Source organism: Ochotona curzoniae, unplaced genomic scaffold (assembly GCF_017591425.1).
Source record: "Ochotona curzoniae isolate NIBS_2020 unplaced genomic scaffold, NIBS_Ocur_1.0 scaffold_3835, whole genome shotgun sequence".
In the NCBI taxonomy this organism is placed as follows: domain Eukaryota; kingdom Metazoa; phylum Chordata; class Mammalia; order Lagomorpha; family Ochotonidae; genus Ochotona; species Ochotona curzoniae.
The window spans coordinates 20,012,501-20,031,393 of NW_024467114.1; the positions used below are offsets into that span (position 1 = coordinate 20,012,501).

The 18,893-nt window shown below is 41.6% G+C and overlaps 1 protein-coding gene across 5 annotated transcripts in view; it reads left to right on the forward strand.

The window, feature by feature from the left end:
* AOAH (acyloxyacyl hydrolase) overlaps positions 1-18,893 on the forward strand; it is a 249,021-nt gene that overhangs the window by 197,904 nt on the left and 32,224 nt on the right. For all 5 annotated transcript variants that reach the window (XM_040964660.1, XM_040964664.1, XM_040964662.1 and 2 more), the window contains one exon: positions 6,250-6,332. In XM_040964660.1, the coding sequence (XP_040820594.1) occupies positions 6,250-6,332 (83 nt within the window). The remainder of the gene's footprint in view (positions 1-6,249; positions 6,333-18,893) is intronic.

Consider the following 18,893-nt stretch of genomic DNA (forward strand, 5'->3'; position numbering starts at 1 on the left):
TAATACATTATATCTTAGTTTAGTTACTATAAAAAGGCGGGGGGGGGGTAGCTACCTTAAAGAGACTTGCTTTGTCCCATGATTCTAGAAGTATAAGGTCTAGTGCTTTCTCTGGCAGCTGTTTCCTTGCTGACCAAATCCCAACACAACACAGAGGATCATCTGGCAAAGGGCAGGAAGTGCATACATCTGTGTAATCTCTCCTTAGAAAGCCACCAGGATCCACTCGTGCGGACCCCATCCTAGAGCAATCTGTCTTTCCACAGGCATTATCTCTGACCCCTATAATCAGATGATGCCTCCATCCTCTTAGTAACATTGGAGATTAAATTGCATGAGCTCAGAGTACAAATCATATTCAAACCATGACCACAGTAGCCTAGAATCAAATGTGGGATTGGGAGATGCCAGGATGGAGAGAGAGCTGACTGCTCCAAGCTCAGAGAACAGCACAGGAAGAAATTTTAAGTGAGAGGTTAACTTAACAGGTAGGAAATCTTGCCTGAGTTCAGCAGCTCATGAATTATTGAATACAATGCCCATGAAGCCTATTTCCAAGTACTATTTTGCTGCTTTAAATTCAAATTTGATCATGCTGTCCTACTAATCTTTGTATGTCTGAACTCCCAAGACTCCATCTGTACTCAGAGCCACCCGTGCGTAATTGGTCCATGGCTCGTCTCTCTGAACACGCAGTGAATCATAACCTGCATGTTTATTGCCCTCAGAGGCTGCTTTGCAGCTGCTCTGTGACACAGTTAGTAGTAACACAGAGCTCTGAGATGTGGCCAAATCAAAGGACTGGAAGATATTTTGAAGGGCCTTTAATCTATATCCTCGGCCCCTTGCTGGCCTAATCTCCACCCACGCTGGAGAGAACACTAGCCAGACTTTCTCAAAGCTTCCTAGGGAAAAAATCCCTGGGAAAGGACTGTCTGGCTATCTCATCGTGTCCCAAACCACATCTCTGCCCTAACCCTCAGCACCAAAGGTTACCATGTCTTTGTCACCCACCTGTTCATAGTCTTTCATGCTCCAGATGTTTTATGACTTAGTATCTAAGATTTCATTTAACAAAGGCTCAGAATGCATACCCAAACTAGACATGCCTCTGGAAAGATTCCGGAATTGCCTTCTTAGGCATTCACTAGAACACCCTCTAGCCCCATGGTTTCAATCTCATAGTTGGCCTGTCTGGAGGACCTAAGAACAGCTCCTGACCACCTGTGGAAAGGGGCTCTGTCTATCTAGGTTCTACTTCTAACTAATACTGCTTTTATAGTAGTAAACCACCCTCTTTAATTTGTCTACATTACTGTTAAGGCCCATTCCTGATTTCACTTCATTTCAGTGAAATTGGAGATATTAGAAGGATCTCAGAGAAAGTAGATTTTTTTAAAGGTGATTTATCTATTTGAAAGTAAAAGTTACATGGGCCCAGCACAATGGCTAAATCCTCGCTTCACATGCACCAAGATCCTATACGGGTGCCAGTTCATGTGCCAGCTGCTCTGCTTCCCATTTGTCTTCCTGCTATGGCCTGGGAAAGCAGTAAATGATGGCCCCAAACCTTGGGACCCTGCACCCATGTGGGAAACCCAGAGGAAGCTCCTGGCTTCTGGCTCTGGATCAGCTCAGCTCTGGGCAATGTCACCATTTGAGGAGTGAACCAGTGGATGGAAGATCTTTCTCCCTTTCCTTCTTTCTATAAATCTGATCTGCCTTTCCAATCAAAAGAAATAAATCTTAAAGAAAGGAGGGAGAGAGGGAAGGAGGAAGAGAAAAGGAAGGGGAGGCAGAGGGAGAGAGAGAAAGAAGGGGAGGCCGGGAAGGGGAGATAGGGGAGGAGGGAAGGGGAGGGAGAAAGGGAGGTGTGGGGAGAGAGATCTTTCATCCATTTGTTTACCCTCCAGATGGCCACATCAGCCATGGCTAAGCCAGACCACAACCAGGAACCAGGAGCTTCATCCAGCTCTCCCATATATGTGGCAAGGGCCCAAACACTTGGCTATTTGCCACTGCTTTCCCCATCTCATTAGCAGCTAGAACATAACTCAGCATCCATATGGAATGCCAGCATCACAGATGGTGCTTTATCCTATATGCCATAAAACCAGCCCTAAGAAAGTGTGTGTGTGTGTGTGTGTGTGTGTGTGCACTTGTGCACATGCACTACTTGAACCAATGCTGAAAAAAGCAACAGTCATTCTGTTTCAGATGTACCTATTTAGAATTGCATAGTTAGAAATCAATATCTAACTAGAGCATCCTCAGAATGATATCTGGAACTGCTAAAATTCAGACATTAATATGGCTGTACCACCAAGCTGGCTTCTGATGTTGGGGACACCAGTCCTCAGGGGCTTTCAAGTATCCCTCCAGGGCATGCACTCCAAGTGTGAAAGTAAAGCACTCACCTCTTCCACTGGGTTTTGATGTTCAACAGAACAAAAAGAAACAAACAAAAGATCACACCAGGAAGACTGACTTTCAGTAGGAATGGAAAAAAAAAAAAGAGGAAGGATATGAAATTAGAAGGTTCTCATAGGTTAACTTTATAATGATTGGTAATCTAGCATCAACTCTGCTAATCCAAGTGAAACTGTGTACAGATAACTTTACCACACAATCTCAGTTTGTAGGCACCTACAAATTTTGTTATCAGTTCCTTCTTTATTGTTTAAGGATTCCTAAGAACTCCATGAAGAATTCAACTCCTAAAACTTATAAAGAAGAAAATGTATTTGGACGGAGAGGGAAAGAAGTAGTATCTTTGATTACCAGATACTAGTGTTTGATACAAGATGTTAATCCCCAAGCCCTAGTAACAATTTCTAGTTAAAACTATAAGCAAAATTATTTGCCATTGGGAAAGGTTTCTTTATTCGTATAATAAGAAGCACAAATAGCTGTATCTATCATATCAATACCCATCATATTTGCTCTCCATGAGCAGGTCATGAGCAAAACAATATTCTGGTATAAAAATTTCATTTTTAGAATTATCAAAAATGCATTTATGACAGAATATTGGTAACTTTTACTTTCCTAAAGGAAAATAACCCTTCTTTATTGACCGTGAAATTATCTTAGTATTGAATTCAGACCTAATGTCCATTTCCTATCTGGTTTCACAAAATATAATAGTCAAGGCAGAAGCACAAATGATATAATACATAAAGATCCATTTCAGACATCTTGATAGGATAACACATTGAACACAAACATCTACTTTCTCTTGAGAATCCTTCACAAATGACAGTAAATGAATTTGTCCACAAGGACAAAAAGAACAGGAAAAGCCAACTGCCAGAAGGTTCTGGAAGCCTACTGACTTCCTGGACACAGGAGGGCTTCATTTTAAGCTAGCAGAAACAGCCTCATACACAGTGCATAGCCACCCCACCCCCAAAGACCTGGGAGCTGTCCACTTGGAGTAATTCTAGATATGGAGGTAAGGCTAGAAACAGAAATATGAGATGGAAGATTGCAGTAGAAGCAGGTAGTACCTTAGATCCCGTCCCAGCCCTTACTTCTCCCTTATACAAAGCTAAGACTAGAGATTTCTCTTCTGGATATCTGAGAGTCACAGGTCTGTAGCCTGGGAGACACTCAGTCTACAGACTTGGAGACAACTTCATAAGCAATGAGAGGAGTATCCTACAGAAAACATAAGCCTGCTAAATGCTGGCCTTCACCCCATCTAAGCACAGTGTCTTGGTTTGTCCTTTGCAGATTGCAAAACCCTTTCCTGGGGAATCAGAACATTCCAGGTACAGAGCTCCCAATAGGCTAACAGCTGAGTTCCCTGAGAAAGGTCCAGCCAGCTCGTCCTACAGTCCAAGCCGCCCTCAGCAAATACACTCAAGGGCCCATTCCTAGTCGTTTTTGTACTGTACAGTTTCAATGTTCAATGTTTAAACATAAACCAGCAACCCAGGACCACTGGCTATCTGAGAGAATCCTCCAACATGAAGACATTGAGGAAACAAAGAGAAAAAAAACCTTAGAGAAACAGACTAAGAGTCAAACATCCTACTTACAAAACCAAGTAAAAATAGTATCTTCAAAAAGATGAGGTATTATATTAGTAAGCAATATATGATGTACAAATTCAAAGAATATTCAGTGGAAAAAAAAGTAAAACTTGCATATTATACCAGTGACACAAAACAGCTCAACCTGGAAATCATACTGGTGATAGCAGATAATTTGCATATAAAGGCTGAAAGATAAAGTTGAAGATAATATCCAGAAAATGGAAATAAAAGACAAAGGGATAGAAACAAGACAGAAAGCTAGAAATAGAAGATTAGAGGAACAGCCAAATAATAGTTACAGACAATAAAAAGAAAGGAAGATTTCATCAATGAAACAATCCAAGCACATTGCTCAGACCCGAATGACATGAACATACCAAGGCTGAGAAGACCTATCTGTTTAGTAATGTGAATAAATGTGAACCCACACCAAGTCTATCATCCTAACACTTGAGAACACATGGGACAAAATGCTACTAGGAGAAGGCTCAGGATGGGAAACAGTCTCAGGCTTAGCACTGGGAGGCAGGGGGCCAATGGATCAAAGCCTTCAAACTTCCCAGGGAAAATGAGCCTAACCTAGATAGACTTCTATAGCTATCCATTCTAGGAAGTCACTGTTTTGTCACAGAGGACTCCAAACTTTATTGGTATAAACCATATGCATGCTTATGATATCTCACAAATTTGGAGCCCAGGCAGTGCTTGGCCAGCCCAGTCTTCCTTTCTGTGTGATGTGAGTCAAAGTTACTTGATGGTATTCACCTAATGGCTGGATGGACTGGAGTGTCCACAATGACTTGCTGTTGATCACTGCAAATCTCATGTGCACAAATGATTCTACCATTTGCTTCTGTAATACTCACCACCTCAAGTTTCTACCCAGTTCACCTCCTCAGTGAAACTTCTCTAAGTCACTCCAACTTGGGTCTCTTCTCCTACCCCTTTCCTTCATAGAATTTATCATCTTCCAGCATGTCTACCCTCTACAATTTGATGATGGCTAGGTTTTTTATCTGTCTTTACCTGACAAAATATCATCAATACAAGAATCTTTGTCTTTCACTAACAGAACCTAAGTGCCCAGAATATGCTCAATGAACAGCACTGAACAAATTGATTTAATGTATGGACTTTTTTTCAAAATGAAATTTAGGAAGCCTATAAAAGTATAGAGAATCATGCAAAACAACAAATTAAAATCTTGGCAATAGAAAATAGAAAAATCATAAATGGTAAAAAGGGGAGCCAAGAAAATGACTGAAAAATCTATACTTAACAGCCTAATACTGTTATCAAATTTGTTTCTCGATTGCCTGACAATTAGTAGCTGATTCAGCTCCAGAGGCAATGTAGAGGATTTAAATAAAACAATACATGAGGGCTCTTTCTCATGTTCACATATATACAGTATATAACTAATATGGGGGTCAATTCCACCCACGCCCCAGGAATACAGCCTTCTTCCTGTTCAGTCCTACACCTTTCCCATAATCCAAAATGGCATCACTGATATTCCAGTCACCAGAGTAGGGGAAAAGACGGGTCAAGAGTCACTTCCACTTGTTCCCTAAATATTATCAGGAATCATCACTAGATATTCCTAACTCCATTTCATTCTCCAGAACGTGGTGACAGGGTGCTACTTGCAGCTGCAAGGGAAGCTGGGAAATGTAGTCAGCATCCTGGGGAGTCACGGTCACACTAGAAATCCCATTACAATGCATGAAGGGGAATGTGGGTCTGAAAGACAGCAAGAGTGTACAGCTTCATAGTAACCAAAAGAAGAAAGTATGTTCTGGTCATAAATAGCACAGCTGATAAAGTGGAATGGTTGCTCAATGCAAATCTTGGTTAAAAAAAAAAGAGTGCAAAAATCACTCTGAAGATCCTCCCACAAAGGAAAAGGCTTGCTATTTTCAACAAGATTCCTTTGGTTTTTTAATATTTGTTTACTTTTATTGGAAAGGCAGATTTTACAGGAAGAAGGCGAGACAGAAAGATCCTCCATCTGCTGGTTCATTGACACAATTAATTTCACTGGACAGTTTCTTATAAAAATTCCCAATGATATATTAGAGAACACATATCAGCAGAGATCTGATCTTCTCAATTCACTTTCATGTATTTCAAAACCATGACAGAAACATCTTCCTCTGAATAACAGAGTTATCATGACACTAAATATATACCTATACATTTCTTTCAGAATTAAAGAACAATCTCTCTATCTTCGTTTACGAAAAAGGAACCACTGCAACCACAGGGACTACCAGAGTATTTCAAAAAATGGTATGTGGCTTTCCATTTAAGCCTTTTCCAATGTTCTTGTCCTGGTTGATTTTATTCTATCAGAACCACAAAAGATGAGAATTGCATAACAGACTGAAGACCACCATGAGCTGTCTCTTTCTGTTAACACCATGGGCCCTTGGGCCCTTCTCTCAGAAGGGCCCAGCACTGAGAGCCTTACACCCCCCGGGGAAGAGCAGGAACAAGCAACGGTCAAGGGGTGAGCCAAGGGGGAAGCTTTCCCCCTCTTCCCTCAACAGCAAAGTTCTCACAAAGCTAAGGTATGGGGAGTTCAGAACTCAGGAGGCAGAACATGAGTGAACATGAACAGAGTGAGCGCTGAGCAAGGGGTCAGGTCATTGCAACAGTCCCTGTCCTCTCTGATGATGCCAAGTCTACTAAGTGCCTTCCGGGGTTGTTTCAAGTTTTACCTAGAAGAGTTACAACCTGCTGCCTTGGCCAGAGATGGTCTATTGATGAGAGAGTCTGAGAAAACTCCTGTTTGATAAGCCATGACTTAGTTAATGTGTAATGAATTGCCAAGTAATGTTTTGTGACACCTTAATGCAAAGACAGCAAACTGTGTGTTGCTAGTCCACCGTCCCAAGCCTGCCACTAATCAGTCTTGGCACTCTAGTAGGCTGTACTCAGAATCATCCCCACAGTGCTAGAAACAGCACGTCTGACAATCATTGTCAACAGGTTGGACTTGGTAGGTGGAGTTGAACTTTTTTGCTATCCCTGTGCCATCTCTTAAATACAGTGTCAAAGAATTTCATAAGCAGCAGTTTCAACAAATACATGATCTGCAAATAATGAATCGTTGATAATAAATATTTTATTTTATTTAAAGATTTGTTTTTATTGCAAAGGCAATCAGATTTACAGAAAGAAGGAAAGACACAGAAAAATCTTCCAGCCACTGGTTCACTCCCCACATGGCTACTATGGCCAGAGCTGAGATAATCCAAAGCCAAGAGCAAGGGAGCTTCTTCTGGGTCTCCCACGCGGGTGCAGGATTCCAAGGCTTTGGACCTTCCTCAGCTACTTTCCTAGACCACAAGCAGGGAGCCAGATGGGAAGCGGAGCAACTAGGATATGAACTGGTGCCAATATGGGATCATGGTACTTGCAAGGTGAGGATTTAACCACTGAGCCATCACATCTGGCCTGGTAATAAATATTTTATACAGAATAAACATTCTTCTAATATAAGAATAGATTTTTAGCTGCATTAATAAAATGATAGCTGCTGTCTATTGAATCACTGAGGATCTATGTATTTCAGCTAATCCTGCCAACAACAGATGCAGTAAGGCAAGTGTTACTCTATCTCTTGACTACTAAGATGCCATTGATTGTGACAGCTCTGGGAAGCATGGTAGGGAGGATAGGGAAGAAACACATTACAATGTACATATTGATCACAGCACTCAGCCCAATATGAAATGTGTAAAACTACTTTTCTCAGCATTGAGGAGTTATGACAGTATTTAAAGGTGGAGTTGAGAAGAAAACAGGACCCATAAAGAAGCCAAGCACCTGGCCATGCATTACACACACAGTGAGTTACAGAGTTGGAACATCAACCCGCTCGGATGTCTAACTCCACTCGGATGTCAAACAAAGATACTTCAGGCACCAGTCTCTGATCTAAGATGCTCTATAGCAATAGATCAGTCTTCCATCTCTGGGTAGGAGCACAGCCAGTAGCTGGTGAACAGTGACTCATCCCAGATGTGAGTGAACAGCAGGCCCTTACCCCTGCTTCTCCTCTTTGATGAGATGCTCAAGCAACCCCCCAGAACTGTTAAATGCCCTCGTCAATACAGGCTGTAAGAAAGCAAGAAGAGCTCATCTGTGCCCAAGAGTATGAAGCTCCAAAAACTGATAGCTGCTGTTCATTACATTTTAATTTGGGAGAGTAAAATACTGCCAAGATTAAAAAAAAAAAATCAGATGTAAGATTAAACTGTATAATTTCCACCAAATATTTAGAAGTTTAAAAAAAGACTAGATGTACATAAGAATTATGTATGATTAGTAAAAAAAATATACCAAAATCATTATTTTGGTAAATTAAGGATGATCTATTTTTTTCCAAACACAGCCTTTACTTTCCTGAATTTCAAGGGCTTATTTTTTTTTAAGGTTTTGGCATTTAAAAACTGGAAAGAAACTGGATGTAGGGAAGTTAAGGATTTGCCTAATATTACCTAGTCAACGATATTAGAGGATAATGAGCAATAGGATTCTTCTAGAAACACAACCTAGGAGCTGGTCTCTCTCCATGTCAGCATATCCCTCTTTCGCAAGACCCAGTAGTATCCACATCACTTTTCTACCCGTAATGAATGCAGCAGTCTTCTGTAGAATTATAAAGACCAGAATAAGGTACTCCAATAAGTACCAGGGATAACTGATAATAGGCACTTCCCTCTTGTGCTCTGTGGTCCAGACAATTTCCTTTAAAATTCAGCTCTGCAGACAAAAAAGGAGAAGGGATTTGGGAGGAGGGTCTCACCATGAAAAGCCCATATGTCAAATTTTGACAGAAATCTCTGGCTTCTGTCGGATTTTCATCTAATGAATGGATGGGTGCTAGAAGACAGTTCCTTTTCCTGGCATTTGCAGTCCTTAAAATAGAATAAAATGTAAAAATGTGCACTGTCTAGGACAACTTCTTTGATGGTGCTTCCTATCTTTTTCTTTTGTGGCTATCTTTTTAAGAACATATTTCAAAGACCTTTTCCATTTTTTGTGTTTCATGGTTACTCATATTACTCAATAGTATGCAGCATGGACTCTGCCTACCTACACCAGGTTATTGCAATTACTCCCCAAGGTCTTTATTAGACATAGGAAAACTAAGCTCTCTGCATTCTGCATATTTATGCCTACACTTATGTTTCAGAACCAGAGCGAGAGAAAAAGAGAAAATGGAAGAAATAGTTGAATGGAATATTAAAATGTTTCTCAAAAACTGTAGAGAAGGAATGAAAGAAACAGCTTCTATTTGCATCTTGATCTTTACGTAAAAGAGCTCAAACATTTCTTGTGATACCTCCACCATGAACCACTGCTGATGACTCTAAAGCATTTTAAAATGTGAAATGCAGATGCTATCTTTAATTCAGGGAATAATTCTCTGACTTAGGGGTCAAGACCAGTCAGTCTCCTACCCTACCACTTTCACCAAGAAAAAACAGCCCGAGGTGGGAAGTGGTCAGTTGCTTGAAGGAGGAAAAAAAGGTCAAAGCCCCATGGAGTTGCTTGGGTGCTTAAGAAAAACAGCCCTTTCCTTCTTAGAGATAGAAAATAAGAGCTCTGCTTTGCTGCTTCATAAAATCTTCTTCCCTGACATATAAAGTAGATTGCACTGGAATTTAGATCCTGGAACTGATGTGACTTGAGCCAATCGCCTAGTTTGTCCAGGGTGTTGGTGCACCTGTCAAACGGGGACCAGGGATTTGGGGTCATACTTGTCAGATCCCCACCAGATCTCACTCTGGGTTGCCTCTGCAACACAGCAGCTGCAATGAGCCAGCTTTGCCCCATCTACCAGAGACTCTCGGTGGGACAAGAAGGGCCATGGAAAACCCTCAGCCTTTCTCCAGGAAAGCAAATTTCCCAGAAGGATCTGTTTACTCAGCACATGCCTGTGGAAACTAAATCACTCCCAGGAAGAAAATTTAGACAAAAGCAGTCATTTCTCGCTAACCTCAATACCTTTGTGGCACTCAAAACCCACCACTGGCAAAAAGAATGCTTCCCCTCAAACCATATTGGCAACCTCTAGTAAATATCATCTCACACCGCCAATAATTAGCAACAACATGGATGGTTCTGGAATCAACGCTCTGTGAAAACAACCAGTGACAGAAGGCTGCTTGATGCCACTTAAATGATGTACCCAAAGCAGTCAGTCACAGAAGCAGCAGGGGAATGGTCCTGGTCATGGACTGGGGAATGGAAACTCTGAGGAGTTGCTATATACCTGCTCTGTGATCCAGTGCTATAGGTGCATCCAATGCATATCAGGCACTTCAACATGTTAGGAGGGCAATTCTCATGTTAAGAGTCCTCATCGAGACAATATTTTTAGATAAATCAAAATAGATAGGAAGAAAAGTAAAAGACAAATGTTTCAGAAGTATGAGTTATATTTTAAATTTTTTAAAAGCCACAACATATCAAAATAAACATGACTTCACTGCTTTAAGAACAAACTCAACACCTGAACCCCCACTCCTGCAATCCAGGGTTGTGACGGAGAGTGCCCGACTCTCCTGGGATCCACATAGGCCCTCCTTCCAGCTTCCAAATGAAACTACTTTCTTAGAATGTCATTTTCACCAGCAACCTTCATCTTTTTTTTTATTTATTTTTTCTGGTGAGTTAACCAGAACTTTATGTAAACATCTGGTTTTAGTTGTTCTGGTTTAAAAAAATATAAAAATGCTGAGGGTCATGTTATTTTCTTCGTCCAATCTTTCATCCACACCATTGCAGATGTACTTTATCTAAAATCCCCAAAACCTGGGTCCACCTGCTCTATGGGCAGTAAGCTAATCCCCAACATCAGGGTAACAGTACAACATATTTATTATAAAATACAAAGCCAGAAAGCCATCATTTAATTCCCAGGCTCTTGAAATGTTAGAAATAAAGCCTATTACAGAATGTTTTTATTGAAAATTAAAGAGAGAGGCAAGACAGAGAAGTGAATAGAAGAGAAGGAAGACAGGGAGAATCTTCCATCCATCCGCTCCTCAAATGCTTGCAACAGCCAGGCCTGAGCTGGGATCCCAGAACTCAGTCTGAGTCTCCAACATGGGTGACAGGGATCCAAGTACTCATTGCCTCCCATTGTGCACATCAGAAGGCAGCTGAGAAGGAGCAGAGCTGGGGCTCGAGCCCAGGCTCTCTTATGTGGAGGGTGGACACCTTTACTGCCAAGCCAAACATGTACTCCAGCTCCTTCAAGTTGAAGTTGGCGTTGAGAGATGCATGTTCTGCTGTGCTTTGATTAGCCAGAAGAACCATGTTCTTTTGAGGATTCTGATGATAGCAAAGTGGACTGCTTACTCAGGTCCTGGGGTTTCGGAGCAAACCCTCAGGATGAAGCTGAACACAAAGATGCCATCTTTAGAGGCGATACATGACCTCACGTGTCCTACGACTGGAGACTCGAGCACTCAGTTCAGTGAGTTCATTTTAGTAAGAGGTTGATTTACAATCATAAAATCAGGGCAAGGAAACTTGAAGCCAACTAAGGCAGGGAGCCCAGGAGACTGTGGTTGAAAACTAGAGAAGGTTAACATTTTGCTCAAATACACGTGTTTGAAACCTAACCTACTTATCCCATTGCTGTAAACCAAATTTGGTCTTGACCATCTTAGGTTCTCTACCCACTCCAAGCCCTCGCCCCACACCACAGGAAAAAACATCCAAATTGTTGCCTACTTTGGGTTTCAGTTCAACCAAGTGAAGCATGAAAGAGATTCCACAGACTCAGAGGAACCAAGGGAAATGAGAAGACATGCAGGTAACCTCCATAGGAAAACATTAGGAAGGCTACAGAGGGCAGGGGCAGGGAAGGGTGTGGGCAAGGTATGAAGAAAAAGTTTTTGAGCAGCCCTGGGACAGAATCAGTGCGATGAGAGAAGACTGAGCCCAGAAGGCATTGCAGGGTGACAAAGGGAATGTGTGTGCCCCTTAAGTTAAGTTAGGAGTACACATCAGAACTCCCATGAGCTACAAGAGCTGAACCGTGGTCTAAACATATCCACTGTTCCGAGGATGGTCTGCAGGACAATGCTCGCAGAGAAGGTTTCCATCAGCTTACACTGAACTGCAATACAGGACCACCCTCTTTCCTTTTTGTTTTTAAACTTATTTGAAAGACAAAATGGGAGAAAAGAAGAGAAAGGGAAAAAGAGGGAGAGGGAGAATAAGGAGGGAGGAAGTGAAGAAAGAGCATCTTCCATGTGCCAATTTACTCCCCCAAATACCCTTGATAGCCAGGACTGGGCCAGGCAAGCCAGGAGCCAGGGACTTAGCTCATCATCTTCTGCCTCCAAGGCATATTAACAGGAAGCTAGACAGGAAGCAGAGTGGCCAGGACTAGAAGCTGCCACTCTGTCAGGGGTTGTGGATGTTCCAAGTGGTGGCTTAACCCACGGTAATAATACCCACCCCGGCCCCACTCATTATTCTCCAGTGAAAATGGAGGGAGACGCAAGCCCTGAATTCATCAGCTTGATCCTTATGCCACCCTCCATTCTGAGTACCAATCACTGCAGCAGACACAAAAAGCGAAAGGCTGAGACACTAACACATGCTTAGAACTCAGTTCAAGTCCTAACTCTCATTGGCCGGTTCGGTTCTTAATCTTGGTGAGACTTCCCCATTCTGAGTCTGTATGTAAAATACGTGGTTTAAGCAGATAAATCACAACCTCTATCCATGTTCAATAAATCTAAAATTGTAATTCAGAATGCCTTGAACTAGCAACCTACAGGCCCATGACATGTCTAATTTTTTTAATTTCAATTTGTTGCTGACAGTAAAAAAGTGAGGGATTGTGAAGGTGGCTATAATTATGCTTGCAAATCTTAGCTCATAGTAAGTTACCTTCTTCTGTAGACCAGACACTATGCCAAGCACCTTCCACACTCTAATTCAATTCACAGAGCAGCCCCATTTTACAGAGGAAGACACTCAGGTGCACAATGGTTAAGTGACTTGCCAAGATTCATAGCTCGTCCTCAACACCAGGCTGTGTCCCCTTCAGATGGTGGGCTCCAAACCCCCAGCTGGCTGATGAGGACAATCAATACCAACCCTGGGGTCAGCTGAAGGTCAGAACCACAGAGCCTGACTCAGTGGTCCATGCCAGCTCTTTCTACTGGGAGCCGACCTGGGCAGGAATAGAAGCAAGAAAGAGAAAGAGATGACATCTATAAACATAAAGGAACTATTAATTCAGATTAGGTAAATTCCATTCCACATCTAAGAACTTCTTTTTATACTCTCCCATTATCTCTGTTCTAGGCAAACCAGATTCCACAGCTTTAAGCAGCTAACTGGGCTGCTCTCATTGTGTTCTTGCCAACAATTGCATAACCTGGTTTAAGTCAAGAGGAAACAGAAGACAAACCCAAACTGAGGAACACTGACAAAAAAAAAAGCCAGTTGTACTCAGTAGTGTCAAAGACAAGTGATAACAAAAACAACTAGGACATCAACCATCAGTCCAGATTAATGAGACATGGTGGGTAAATGTGGCCTGGGATCCTGAATTAGAAGCCCAGGCCAGAACACAGTCGTGAAATAGAACCATCCATGACATTAAAATTAGATGAACAGATTAGACAATAATATTAAACTGGTTTGGATGCTTTGGTTTTGATCATTGTCCTATGCTTGTTGAAGATGTTCACGTTTACAGAATCCAGGCAATGCGGCTGTGCAGAGCCTTCATTCTCTATTTGCAACTTTGGAGAAATTATTTCAGAAGGAAAATGTTGACAGTATTTTTTTAAAAGCCACAGAGGGGAGCACTGCTGAGAAGCACCAAAGTCACATTGGCCAAGCTGAAGCAGGCTTTCAGTACACACTCGGGAACCCAGCCGTGAGATGGAATATTTGGTCTTGACCCAGAACCTTGAGAGGAGATGGCACAAATTATTTAAAGAGAACAACTAGGACATCACAGTTGGAGGGCCTCGATGCAGCGCAGCCACAGCAATGGAAACAGATTTTTAGGACCAGATTTTGAAATGGGTGATCTAAGAGGCAAATGCTTAGAGAGACACATGGGTGCACCCAAAGTCACTGGGTCTCCTAAGGTTCAAATCTATCTCCCAGATACAATGCTTCAATAGAGTAGAAACTTTTAGAAGAGAAGCATTTCAGAAGGACACATCTCATGTAGAACACAAGCATCTTTTGATAGCTTACTTATATTTCATTATTGACTTATTATTCCCACTGATCTAAGTGACACTAGTTTTTAGGATTTGCCCAAGCAGCCCTCCCTGGCCCCTTGTTTTAGGCCACCTGTTCAGGCAGGAGTAAGTCACATAGCAGTAATTACAATGTGAAGAGTGTGTGCTTAGATCTTTCTGCCTCATCAAGATTTCCACATCCTGTACATCCTGTACTACTCAAATCTGTATTACCTGACAAGGGAAACATTTATAAGCAAATACCCTACATTTTATAGTGGAATTTTTAGAATCCAGGGCCATTGAAGTCCCAAGAGGCTATATTTTTTGTACGGCCTGATGAAGGACATCATGGGTACAGCTGTCAGCTACTTGCACTTACCTCCTAAATGAACTGGTGGATCCTACTGGCTCTACCACCCATATTCTGGGATGTGCTTTATCTTCTCTCTCACTCAATTTTGCCCTACTTTCTCCTCTGCCCTTTCCTCTCCAATACCACAAGAGGTGCCACATACAGAAAAGAGCCTAACAGCCCCTGGCCCACAAGAGATCAAAAATCAATGGTGGGTACAAGAGATCGGCAAGGAAACAACTATGGTTATGGGAAGATGACCGTGAACTAAAGGTGTACTGAGGCCACTGGAGGTGAGAGGCTGTTGACCCTGCCTGCAGAGGCAGAGGAAGACATCTGAGCAGGGAGCCCTGCAGGAATAAGCAGGAATCTGAAAATCAGAGGGAGACAACGACTCATTGACTAAGGGCTGTTAACCTCCAAGAGCAAAACATCTTTAGGGAAGAGTCCAAAATGGCTGTTGATTCTGGTGGAGCTGTGTCAAGCCTGGAGCCCAGAAGGCAGCTTGGAACCCCAGTGGAAGACTATTGGGTTCTTTTAAAAGTACATACTTTGGGGAATTATTTATCTAGACTGTCACTGAAATTCAAAACCAAATTTGTGAGTTTAAAAACATTTTCAGTGGTAGAAATACTATTAGAAAGTGTCAAAACAAACAATTATTAAGTGCCTACTATTTTGAACATAAGGTCAATGTATTAGTCTGAATGTTTCTGCTTCTTACAAGCAAACATTTTTGAAAAAGGAATTTAAATTCTCATAATGGATTTTTACCTGAATTGTACAAATACTCTTGAAAACCCCTTAAAAATAAGAATGCAAGAAAAATCTGCATCAGTTGAGACTTAATTTCGATTAAGTAGAATTATTATACTTAGCTTACGTCAGTATAGGACAGCGTATTGTCCATGAATGTTTCATATTCTTTATAATGCATACAGGTTTCTGGTCCCAGGTACAATGATGTAGCCATACTCTAACCTGTCTCTCCCACTGAGCAGAGCTAAGGAACCTGGACAGAAAGCATGGAACAGAGCTCTGCAGAGTTAACACCGTGGGATTGAAGAAGAAATCAGAATTAGTACTGCCACCAAACCAGCAGTGGGTCTCCTAGACTTCAGGCAGTCCCAAATGCAGAAACGGGCAGTGACAGAGAGTGATAATCTTAGAAGCGACAAGGGAATGGGGTCACCAAGCAGCAACAGCCGCAACAGTGGGGACCTGAGAGTACCCAAAATCCTGAGGGGAAGGTCAGACAGCCTCTCTGGCTGGAAGAGGATGGGGTGGATTCTCCATTGCCTTTTTGCTCACACTATCCAAGTAGCTTTTTTTCTTGTCAAATAGGCATTTAGTGAACATCTGTCATGCACTTAACACCTTGTTAAAGTTTCCACTTTCAAGGAACTTATTGTCATATACACATGAAATATGCAAAAAAATGCAAGCCTGGGCACTGCAAAACTTCAGATACCGTATAACCAAGAGTCAAGGGCATAGGACAAACAGTGTTATGGGACAATCAGTGATACAAACGTGAAGCCTGTTTGTGGGGAAGATGAGGCCTAAGAATCCGAGTATGAGAATGTTTGAAGGGGAGAGAGTGTGAGCGAGAGTGAGAGGATGGTTTGCCTCAGGTATGCCACTTCAACTTCTTTTATAATTATACCCTGCATTTGTGTGTGTGCGTACAGGCACATATATGTGGACATACACACACACACACACACACACACACTCAGGAGTATACACACAGACCATCTTCTCAGAAAGCCAGGGAAGGAGGGAGGGAGAGAGTCACAAAATTAACCACCTAATTCTGTTGCCTTTCCACTTCATAGGAAACACAAACTGTTAATTACTGCCAATTATTTTGACATTAAATTTTTAAAATAATTAGTGTCCTTGTTACAATCTGCCAACAGATTTTGGTGGAAAATAGTTTAAAATCAATTATTTGTGTTAAGCTGTAGGTGGGAGGACCCAACTGGGTCAAGTATAAACATGATCCACAGCTTTGTCACACAAAGCAGTTACTAGAAATAATGAATTCATGCCAACATCTAAACATCAACTACTTCACACGAAGTCCCAGACGTCCAACTTCCCTTGTCAAAGTGGAAGATAGGAAATACTACCCCTCCCCATCACATCACCACTTTGAAAGGCACAGATCCATTGTGGGGAGCAGGGCTGCTCTGTCTAGAACTTTGCCTGCCAGTCCTGCAGGTGCCAGAGCTGATCACCTCTGTTCTATAGCATTTCATGACTTGCTAGAGTGGGTTTGTGTTTGATCAACTAAAGTGCCCCCTCATTGTCACTTTCTCAGATGCCTGTATAAGAGCTAAATAGTAAAATTCCCAGATTCTTAGGTGGCAACTGAAAATCTGTTTCCAATCATTGATAGATCTCCAGTAACAGACATTACATTATTATAAAATTGCTCTGTGAAATGGAATAGTGGCTGGATGCTGCTTACTAGCTCCCACATCTTAAATAAGGATCGCTCCTCCTAGCACCATCCATGAAATGGCTTATCTCACCAGATGTACTGAGTCCCCAACCAGGGCCAGTACACCCTGACTCCAAAGGTACCAAGAGGCAGTTAGGAAGCTATCAGAACCCACACTTGCCTGGAAGCCACAGATTTGCAAAACGTGCACACATCAAAATATTGAACCTCAGCTGGTTAAGATCTTTACCTCTTTGCACTCTGATTTCCTTCTAATATAAGGTCTTATTTTCTATTTTATGCTTATTTCCTTAAAAAAAAAAAAAAAACAAATTAAGTATCAGAACTCAAACCTGGATCTGCCCCTGTCCTGTATACATGGCATCAGGCTGGAGATGTGTTTCTGAAAAGTGTGCCAAAAGTATTAGGTGCTTCGTTGGGAATAAATTTCCTTAGGATCTAAGAAAATGAGACACCTGATTTTCTTTCAGAATTCAACTTAGCACCACTTCTTTAGGGCTTTTCTGAATCCCTAACCCTTCTTCTTCAATGCTCGTTTAAGAGCTACACACTTCATAAGAACAAGGATTGGGTCTTTATTCACTGACTTGTCCCCAGCACTGAGTACAATGCCTAGCATATAGTTAGTACTCAAGGAATATTGCTAAATTCATGAATGACTCCATGAAGTGTTTTTACATAAATACATACACAAATCCCCTCTTCTGCCATAAAGAAATTGGGACATTGGGCCTACTCTAAGTCAGGCACTAAAGCTTGAAAGCTCATTTATGAAAAGATTAGAATTCTGCTATCAGTTGATGGGAATACAGAGATTAGGGAAGGTCTTCCTGCCATGGTCAATACTGACCCAACATGAAAATGCAAGCTGCAATTAAATTGTGAGGGGATGTCTAACATGGAAACTGGTAAAATTCTTCTCTTGTTATTTTTTTAAGATGAATTTATTTTATTTGAATGTCAGAGTTGGAAGGAAAAAGAGGAGAGAGGGATTCCATCCACTGGTTTACACCCCAAATCACTGCAACAGCCAGGAGTCAAGAGCTTTGATATCCCATGTGGGTGCAGGAGTCCAAGGACTTGGGCCATCCTCTGCTGCTTTCCTAGGACATCAGCAGGGAGCTGAGTTGAAAGTGGAGCTGCCAGGACTAGAACTGATACCCACAAGGAATGTTGGCACCACAGGGAAAATCAGTCCACTATACCACCATACTGGTACCAAAATCCTTCTCTTCTCAGAATATACTGCATTTGAACCAGAGTTTAGAGTGTAAGGCCCTTGTGGGTCCTTTCCTTCCACAACTGTGGACCAGTGAATTATCCATTGTACCACCTTGACAAAGAATAAAGATGCCCCAGCTATTGCAGCCATTTAGGGAGTAGAATCTCTCATTATCACACATTTCAGTGTGGCAGAGATTAATAAATCTTTGGTAATTCTCTGGTTAATTTTGAAAACTGCCCACAACTTCCAGATAGGTAAATATCCTAAAGAACCAAAACCAAGGATTTGAAATCACCATTGCTCATGCATTTCATTATACCATTAGTCACACTAACCAAAATTGGAACACTCAAATGTCCATCAAATGGACAAGTGGATAAATCAAGTGTGCTGTATCCATATAATGAGATATTATTCAGCCTTTAAAGGAAGGGAGTCTTAATACATGCTACAACACAGTGAAACCTCAGGACATTAAGTCAGAAAACCCAGACAAATACAAGGGGACTTCAAAATGGTTATTGGGAAATGTTACAAAAGATAAGTTCATTTTGATGCA